The sequence below is a fragment of the Impatiens glandulifera genome, chromosome 4 (genome assembly GCF_907164915.1).
Source record: "Impatiens glandulifera chromosome 4, dImpGla2.1, whole genome shotgun sequence".
Taxonomy (NCBI): domain Eukaryota; kingdom Viridiplantae; phylum Streptophyta; class Magnoliopsida; order Ericales; family Balsaminaceae; genus Impatiens; species Impatiens glandulifera.
The window spans coordinates 48,237,779-48,248,634 of record NC_061865.1 but is presented as its reverse complement, the minus strand read 5'-3'; the positions used below and the strand labels follow the sequence as shown (position 1 = coordinate 48,248,634).

Genomic DNA, 10,856 nt, shown 5'->3' with positions numbered 1-10,856 from the left:
CAAATCATTTGTTTACTTGCATTCATTCCAGTGTAACGTAGCCACAATGAGCATATGGATATTTGAGCAAGTACAAGAATAAGCCCAAGTAAAATGGACAATTGAACAATTCATGAAAAGGAATGTTATAATGTTAAACTAGCACATATAGATAAGAATGAGGCAGTCAACTACCATTAGCTTGGAATGCTATCCTTAAAGTATTATGGCACATAAAGTGTGGTTACTAGTCAAAGTTTCATCTTTGTTTGAATTAGTCTTTTAATCTATTTTTTAGATGTATTTGATATTATGGGCTCTAACTATAGAAAAAGAGAAATTAGTCTAATTGTTGAAAAAAAGGGAGAAATTAGTTTTGAGAAAAGAATTAAAAAAAGGATTTTGAGCTCTAACTATTAACCAAAGATGTTACAATTACTTATTGAATCAACTAAAATGAGTGAAAAGTTAAAAAGAACTTGTTTAAAAATATAATTGTAGTTAATTGTGGTGGTGGTTTTATCTATCGTTTGTGAATAAAATCCTAGTTAAATGTGGTGACTCATTAGGCTACGATTTAACTATTGTTTAATATGATAATTGTGATGTAAACACTTTCTAATAATTTTAAGAATTTATTTTGATTTTATGATCCTAACTTCATTAATTGAACTTGGATATATATATATATATATATATATATATATATAATAATAATAATAATAATAATAATAATAATACTTAATTTGAATTTGTTTGGTTTGCCAAGTTTAGAGTTGTAGTTAATTTGGATATATATGTGAGAGGAAATGAATACTTGGGTCGTGGATTGAACCATCCATAAACTTGAAACGATTAAAAATAAAATTAAAAGTATTATATGTATGTTTTGAATATGCAATCTAACGAAACAAGTGCAACCCTTTAATCAACTAAGATAATAAGACTTTATATTTTAAATTCAATACTAAATTCGATGAATGTATGACATTTCTAACACTATAAGTTTAACTTTTTAACTAACAAACTAATATATATATATATATAATAATGTTTAATTTGAATTTGCTCGGTTTGTCGGGTCGAGAGTTGTGCCTAATTTGAATATATATGTGAGAAATAATGGATACTTGGGTCGGATCGTGAGTTGACCCGCCCATAAACTTGAAATAGTTAAAAATAAAATTAAAAATGATTTATGTTTCGAACTTGATATAGAGACATATGAAAAGTGTAAGTCACAATATGTCAATTAATTAACTAATTGATAATAAATATTAAATATAATATATATATATATATATATATATATACATACACAAAATTATAAAATTATTTCAACAATCTCAAATGGTTTAATGGTTAAGGTGTTCAAATTTCATGCTTAAGACCAGAGTTCGAATTTCAAAAACTACAAATTTAAAAGTGAGTATTATAAATATTTGAGAGATCAATGTTAAAGAATGCATTCTTGAGTATAATATATGGTGACACAATTTTTAAATAAGGGAAAAAAGAATGTGAAAGTTTGAGGTTGGATTTATTGGTTGGTTTGACGAGCATTTGAAAATGTGAGTTCACGAGATGTAAGTCGGGTGGTGGGTGGTTTGTCAGCCAAGGAGATGATGGTTAATTGGAGGGGTTAATTATTGGTTTGACGAGGTATAAGAGGTGTATGTTAAATTGGTATTAGTTCTTAATTTGTTGAAGTGAGAGTAAAAAAGGTCGTTTAAGAATATTGGTGGGTTGTTTTCCGATGGGGTAAAGAGGCATATGAAGGGATAAAGAGACATATGAAAAAGTTTGAGTCACAAGATGATGGTCAATTAGGGGATTAATGGTTAGTTTGACATCGGATAAGAGGTGTGTGATCGATTATAATTGGTTGTTGATTTGTTGAAGTTGGATAAAAGAGGTCAACTAAGATTGGTGAGTGGTTTATCGAGGGGATAAAGAGAGTATGAAAAATTGTGAATCACAAGAGGTCGACTAAGATTTGGTGGTTGGTTTGCCGAAGTTAGGGTAAATATAAGAGGTATTCTTAACAAAAATTAGATATTAGTGATTAAAAATATATGAATGAGATGTTGATTGACCGAATTTGTCGATTGAGAGATTCGTTGTTGATTTGTTGAAATGGGGTAAAAGAAGTCGCGATAAGATTAAATATGATGAGATTTGAGGCGGGGATTTGTGGTTGATTTGTTGGTATAAGGAGATGGTAATAAAAGGAGATATTGACGATTAAAAATATATAAATGAGATGTTGATTGACCAGAGTATAAACGTGTGTGTGGTCATGAGAATAGAGTTTGAAATTAGGATTGGTGAGTGGTTAACCAATGGGATAAACAAGCATATGAAAATTTGTGATTCAAGATGAGAGGTCGATTTAGGATATTGATGTTTGTTTTACAAGGGATAAGAGGTGTGTGAAAGTGTGTGTAAAGTCATGAGAGAGATGAGATGAAATGTCGATTGAGATTTGGTAGTTGATTTGCCAGAAGTGTGGAATAATTTATGAGGTTGGTAACAAATGAGATATTAGTGGTTAAAATTATATGAATGGCATTTTGATTGACCAAGATGTAAAAGCGTGTGAGATCATGAAGTTAGAGGTCGATTGTGATTGGTGAGTTATTTGTCGAGCGGACAAAGAGACGTATAAAAAAGTGTGAGTCACAAGATGAGAGATCAATTGAGGGATTGATGTTGGTTTGACGAGGATAAGATGTGTTTGAAAGTGTGTGAGGTCACGAGATGAAATATCAATTGAGATTTGGTGGTTGATTACCAAAGTGGAGGTGAAGAGAGAGGTCTCGATAATATAAAAGAGGATGATAATAAAAGGGATATTAGTGATTAAAATATATGAATGTGATGTTGATTAATCAAATTGTAAAAGTGTGTGAGGTCACAAGATTAAAGGTTGATTGAGATTTGTGGGTGATTTTCCGAGTGGATAAATAAGAATATGAAAAAATGTGAGTTACAAGATAAGTGATAGATTGGTGGTAAATGAAGTCACAATAAGGGTAAAAATCATTAGATGAATGGTGGAATTTGTGAGGATAAGAGACCGATAATAAAGGAAATATCGGTGGTTAAAAATAATATGAATGAAATTTTGATTGACCGAAATGTGAAAATATGTGAGCTCACGATATTAGATGTCGATTGATATAAGTGGTTGGTTTGTCGAGTGTGATAAGAGGCATGTGAAAAATGTTTGGTCATGATATGAGAAGTCGATTGAGAATGGTGGTTGATTTAATGAGAGATAATATGTGTGTGAATTGTGTGAGGTCACGATATGAGATGTGGATTGTGTGATTGGTGTTTGGTTTGTCAAAGTGGTGGTAAACAAATATCGCAGTAATGGATAAGAGGTCGGTAATAGTGTAAAGCACGTCCAACATTAATTTAGTTAAGAGCAAAATATATGAAACAACTTTAAGTAAAATCTATGGATAGATCTATAGTAACTAACAAGATAAATGGTGTTTACTTGATTTTTATTAAGAAGAATTCTACAGCTCTCGACCCGATAATCTAGACACTTTAAAAATTAAGCATTATTATATATATAGATTTGATTGAATAAAGATTTAGCCCACATACAAATCTTTATCGTTAAATTTATGATTAAAGTATGAATTTGTTAAATAAAGCTAGTTGAATAAGACTTTAGTTGAATAAGACTTTAGTTGAATAAGACTTTAGCTCATATACAAGTCTTTATCGCTAAATATATGATTAAAGTATTATTTTTTTAAATAAATCTAATTGAATGAGACTTTAGCCACATGCAAATCTTTATCTCTAGATTTATATTAAATAATATTTTGTTAAATAAATCTCATTAATAAAACTTTGTCTCAGATGAAAGTCTTTCTCGCTAGATTTATTATATATTAAAATGTGATTTCGTAAAATAAATTTAATTAAATAGTATTTTATAAGAGCTTAATTTTCATTAAGTATATGAAAAAGTTATAATTCATTAATATATACTAGCTAAGATACAATGTATTACGCGATTTTAGTTATAAAATAAAAATAAAGAGAACATAAATAAAAAATAAATTTTATAAAATTATTTTAATAATAAATAGTTATGAAAAATAAAATAATTAAAAATACAAAAGAACATTCCACATATCTTAAAATTTATCTTTCACATACTTTTTTTTTAATTTAGAATGTTAACACAATCTTCGTTATCATAATATACTTCAATATAAGACATTTTTAATTAGAATCAAATCTATAATATTTAATGTCTTAACCCGACTCTTAACATTTTAGCTATCATAATTAGTTTAGTTCAATATTTTTTGTAAAAATAAAATAACGAATTTTTAAATATAAAGTAATTGTTAGTCTTAACTAAGCATATTCAAACTTAACTATTACATCACTCATCAACTCAAGAATGTTTTTAGCATAATCAAATATGATCCAACATAAATCAGAAAGAATATAGATGTTTTTAGCATAATCAAATATGATCCAACATAAATCAGAAAGAATATAGGATATGACAAATATAGTTGACCCAGTACTGCATTTTCCAATAGAAATATTTTTTTCGAACTATTACAAGAGATGTAAATGGATGAGTTTTTAAATATGGGATGAGATACCTCATTCAAGATGAAGAGTACTTATAAAGCACGACCAACTAATCAACTGGGAGAAACACTTTTCTATTGCATCTAACAATCTTTTCAATGGAATCTTAAATAATACTGAAAATTTGAAGAAAATGATTTAATAAAATGGAAACATGATTAAAACACACATAGTCAATTCAAATTTGCACTGACATATACAACCATCATATTAGATTAAGTTAAATAAAGAAAATAGAGAATTAATTAAAAGAGAAATAATTAATTAATAAACTTAAGAGAATAAGTACGACATAGTTTTAATGATGTGGTCTGAACAAAACTAAGTTGTGAAAATTATCTCTGCGCAGGTACAGCTTAAAAGAAGTATGTATTCAGACGTGGTCTGAAGCAAGCGCGAGAAGACAAAGTCTGAACTCTATCAGACTTGTTAGTCTGAAGTAGTGCGCAAGAAAACGCCTTGCTTCAGCAGCCGTCTGAAGAAGCGTTTGCCCTTATATTCAGACCATAAGCAGTGTCTGTTATCAGTCGTTTGCCCAGTCTTCTTATCAAGTTGTTACCGCTCAAGTGCCACGTACTCAATGTTCCTCCAATCCGTTTTGTACCTTCCCGTACATCACGTTCTAGCGAATATTCTCCAGTACAATCTGATACTCCACGATCCAACGAATATATTCTTGTGTACATTCCCGTACACATGGCGTACATACAACGGATACCTAACATGTATCAAAGAAGAAGATTCAACAGTTGCTGAGTATTCTGTATAAGTGATCCAAAGACAACGACGAATCTCTCTGGCTCAGACTCTCTCGGCTCTCGAATTCTCCAACTCTCTAGCTCAAGCGCGAATTGTTTACTTTCTCTGTGATCATTATGTAATAAATATATTGTCATTTCTGTATGAAATATCAGTATTTTAAGTTGAACAAAGGTTGTTCTGTTCAATAGAGAGTTAGCTAGGAGTTCAGAAACGGGCAATTGTTAAGTCATGTGTATCTAACCGGATTTGTGTAGTGTTCTATACTATTCAAAGCCTTATAGTGAAAAACCTTTTGGAAACAGAAGAGAGGTGACGTAGTAGTTTTATCTCCGAACATCCATAAAACTCTGTGTGTTATTTCCTTTTCGTTATTTGCATTCGTTTTCCTGACGCTTCAAATCTAGCAAGCAGTTCCGCATTTGAATCCGTTCAAGAGCTTGCGAAGATTTGTGAAGAATATAAACAGATTTTAATCCCTCATAGGATTAACATCGAATTGAAAGTTGAAAGTTGTTAACTATATTCAGAACACTGTCTCTATAGTTGACACTGATCCTAACACATCACACTATCCCCCCAAACACATATAGTTAATTCAATACACATACATACTACCATCACACTATCCCCTCAAACACACATAGTTATGGTAAATATTGTTGACCCAATCTTGCATGTTCCAGTAGAAATAATTTTTTTGAACTATTACAAGAGATGACAAATGGAAGAGTTTTTTAATATGGGATGAGATACCTCCTCCTATATCAAGAATTCTTATAATGCACGACCAAGTAATCGATTGGAAACAACACTTTTCCATTGCATCTAACAATCTTTTCAATAGAATCTTACATAATATTGAAAATTTGAGTTAAAAAATAAATTCAATAAAATGGAAGCATGACTAAAACACACATAGTTGATTCAAATTTGCATTGATATATACAATAATCACACTATCCCCTCAAACACATATAGTTAATTCAACACCGACACATACTACCATCACACTATCCCCTCAAACACATATAACCATCACACTATCCCCTCAAACACATATAGTTAATTCAAATTTTCACTCACATATACAATTTTCACACTATCCTTCTAAACATATATAATTTATTCAAATTCACACCCATATATAACCAACACAATATCCCTTCAAACAAATATAATTCATTCAAATTTGTATTTGCAAGTATTCGAACTTTAATCTCGAGTGTGGGAGGTGATCACATTAACCATTAGACAACCTATGATTGATGAGTTTTATTTTATAATTTTGTGTATGCATATATATATATTTTATAATTTAATAAACATTCAAATTTTGATTTTGATTTTTTTTATAAAATTCACAAATAACATTTTTTTTTTCATTAAAAGTTAAAACTATTTTTTCAGTATAAAAAATATTATTTATCTAATTTGTGTCAAATAGAAAAAGGGAGTCAAATAATCAAAGCAATTAAATTATTCAAAATTTGGATTTTTTTTTATAAAATTCACAAATAACATTTCTTTATTTATTAATAAGATAAATTTATTTATTTTAGTATAAAAAATGTTATTTACTCTTTTATGTCAAATATATAAAAGAGACAAATAATTCAAAAAAATATATTTTATTTAAATATATTACAAATTAAGTTTGAAATAGGTGGTTATATATATAATATAATATCTTTTAAATAGCTTAGGTGTATATATAATATAATTATATAAATTATAAAATAATTAATACAAATAAAATTATTGATATATAACTATATATATATATATATATATATATATATATATAAAACATTAGAGTGAAAAACTAATATATAAAAATTTAAAAAAATATTAAAATAGTGGTATATATAATAAATATGGAGTGAAAGTAAAAACTATTAATATAAAATGGTGATAAATAATAAAAAATATTTATTTAGATTTATTTAAATATATTATAAATTAAGTTTTAAATAAGTTATTTTATAGATAATATATAATTATATATATATATATATTATAAAATAATTAAAACAAATATATGTAATCCTCATCTAAAATAAAATTATTGAATTTTTCACTTCTAATTCTTTTTCTCTCATCTCTTCCCTCCACTCTTTTTTCAACAACCACCAAATATTATTTGTTTAAGTTTTAATTAGATTTTTGACTCGTTGATTTTTTATTTATAAATTTAGAAAATATTTTGGTAATGCTTGATTATGTTTAAACTAAGAAAAAGATTAGGGGAAAAATCATGAATACAAATGAAAAATTGATTAACTTAAATACCGTATCAAGTATGATAGAATTTTGAAAATACAGTAAACAAATATATAATTATCCAATAAATTATCACTTAAATACTTGTAAAAAATACTTATATATAATTATATATATTTAAAATATTTATTTAGAAAAAAACATATTTATTATATATTTAAAATATTTATTAAGGAATAATTATAATAAAATTTATACTAAATTTTCAAATATAGTAATATTAAATATCTTAATATATATTCAAAAAAAAATTTATCAATTATAATTAAAAGAAAAAGTTAATCATAACAAAATTTATATTAAATATAAATTAAATAATAAATTTTAAAAATATCTAAACTCTTAATTCAAACATTTTTCTCTTTTTTATATATTAAAATATATAAAATAAAATAAAATTATTAAGTAAATAATATTGAATCACTTGCCTTTTCAAAAACAATTGTCGTGATGTTGTAAGACAATAAATAACACGTGTAAGAAATATACCTACATATGTATGAATCACTTGCCTTTTCAAAGATTTAACAGACAAATGCACATTAAAAGGGCGTTCAAGAAATCCAAAATTCACCGTTATAATTAACCAATCATATTTTTTTACACCGATTACATTTTGTATTAAATAAGAATTATCCCCTTTACAAATACATCACAAATTTACACTTCATGTTTATCGTCCTTTCATTGTTCTCATCTTCTTCTTGACTAGTGATGGCAAATAAAAATAAAGAAAGAGTGATGGAATGGGAAGTAGGGCTTCCTAATCTAGAAGATTTAATACCTTTATCTCACTGTTTAATTTCTCCTGAGTTGTCGTCAGCCTTCAACATAGTTCCAGATCCATCTATGACCATCTTCGATGTTCATCAAGCATCACAACATACTTTGGCGAGGATTCAATCACAGCAACAACAATTATCCTCATACAATAATTTTGATCTTAATCTTCTACCACCGGAGGATGGAAAGACGGTGAATGGTTTAGCTATGGAAGGACACAACAAGAATTTGGTAAGGAACAATGTTTGCGAAGAAGGAGCAGACTTATCATTGCATATGAATAATATAATCAATGATTCTAAGAAGGCTCCAAAGCGACTGCGCATAGTGTGGACGCCACAACTTCATAAGAGATTTATCGACGTTGTGGCTCATATAGGAATAGAGAACGCAGTCCCAAATAGTATTATTCAAATGATGAACGTTGAAGGTTTAACTCGCGATAACGTCGCGAGTCATCTTCAAAAGTATCGATTGTATTTGAACAGGAAACATGAAGTATCTACCGAGCCAACTCAGCTAGCTAGCACGAGCGCAAATATAATCAGGAGCAAAAATGGACGTATACAAGAATAACAATGTTCCGTTATGCATATATAAATAATAATCTGCAAGTTGGATATCAACCGTAATATTAGAAAAGAATGGTTACAAAACTTGCATCTTCCATCACCATGTATCTTAATAAAAAATAAAATGTTTAAGTAATATCTCAATAAAGATTATGTAATTTCTTTCTTAAATTTCTTTATACTTTTTTTTTTTTGGATAAAATTAGTTTCTATATTTTATTTTTTTTTATTTTGTAACTAGTATATATAAATTTGACTATTGTATTTGTAATTCCTTTATGTTCTACATGTTAAAAAAAAGTTATGGGAAATTAAATATATAAATATGTATTTTAAAATATATATTATATTATATTTTTAAGAGTAATAATACATATATTGGTTAGGGTTTCTGTATTAGGGTTTCAGGGAACCGAGTATTATATAAACCCGTGTTATAATCCTAGTTTGTCATACAATATCTGTAAACAATATTCTAAATAATAATCTCCCTTTTCTGGATGGACGTAGCCAAGTTCTATCTTGGTGAACGACGTTAAATCTCTGTCTATTTATTGTTTGCGTTATTTTCACGCATTCCGTTATAACACAAGAGAAGAGGGTATGCTTTTTTAGTAATGTTAGTCAATTTGTCCGTCCTAGAAACTTTATTTTGGAGCGTTTTCTTCTCATTTACTATGCTATTGTTCCTATGACTGGGCTATGATTTGGTTGAGGTTGCTTATGATGGAATGACATCCAAACTACAGCTCAAAGAACCAATCAATAATAGTGTCTCATCCAACCTTCAAATGTGAATACCAGCCCTTTCCCAAACACATTAGTAGATTTGATCATGCACTGATATGAAAATGTATTATTTTTTCTTCTTCTTATGGTTTTGTTACACTTTCGTATATATGCACAGTCCTTTGAACTGATATACTTAACTTTCTTCAATGATTATGGTGGAGATCAAATGAATCCACATTATCTAAATTTTCATCAAAATAATCTTATTAAATTGAAGCCAAATGTGTTAATATGCTTGATGTTGGCTAAGGAACAATAGATGAAGTGATGAAATTCAATCTACTGGTTCATTATGTTGTTTCCTTTAGTATTCATTTGAAACTACAATCAGTTAACATCTCGTTCCCTTTCTGGACCTTCCTCAATTGGCCAATGAAGTGTCAGGCCATCACCATTCCCCTCTTATGATGGATTACATGACCAATTTTCAAAGCTGAAGGTTTGTCTTTTTGTAGTTGGATTATTTTTCTATGGATATATTCATCATATCTTATAGTATTTTGGTACCTAAATAGTTGTGATTGTACAGTTGGCTGGCTTCAGATACTTCTCATCTGCAGGTAAAATTTATTCCATCATGTTTTCATCTCTAGTCAGGCATGCTTCTTTTGTATAGGCCTCTATAATCTAAAATTGCTAGTTTGTGATCCTTGTATTTTGACTGTCTTTGTGCTTCTCCCCTGTTCATCCCTAAATACAGCTAAAGACAGTGGAGAAGTGGAGAAAAGATGATTACTGATAATGGAGATGATGAGGTTATTTGTTGTGTAAGTATTCCACTTTGTATCCTTCTTTTTGGCAATATTCGAACTGTTAATCATTATAAATCTGCATCATCTCTTTGCATATATAATTCTCTAGTATTTTCTATGGAATAATTCAATTAAATGACATGAATATCTGCAGTAAGTGTGTCAATCGGGTCGGAAGAGGTCCTAGAGATTATTGGAAAGATATATAATCTTACTTTTCTGACTCCATTTTCTTCTGCAATGAAAATTTCTTAAGAACTAAAGACTGCTAGTTATTGGATTTTGATACAACATATATTAT

At 28.3% G+C, this 10,856-nt stretch overlaps 1 protein-coding gene across 1 annotated transcript; it reads left to right on the top strand.

The window, feature by feature from the left end:
* Nucleotides 1-8,397: 8,397 nt before the first annotated feature.
* Nucleotides 8,398-9,015, top strand: LOC124935286 (transcription factor BOA-like). Its single transcript, XM_047475730.1, has one exon. It carries the CDS (start codon nt 8,398-8,400, stop codon nt 9,013-9,015), a length of 618 nt encoding a protein of 205 aa, XP_047331686.1.
* Nucleotides 9,016-10,856: the final 1,841 nt, after the last annotated feature.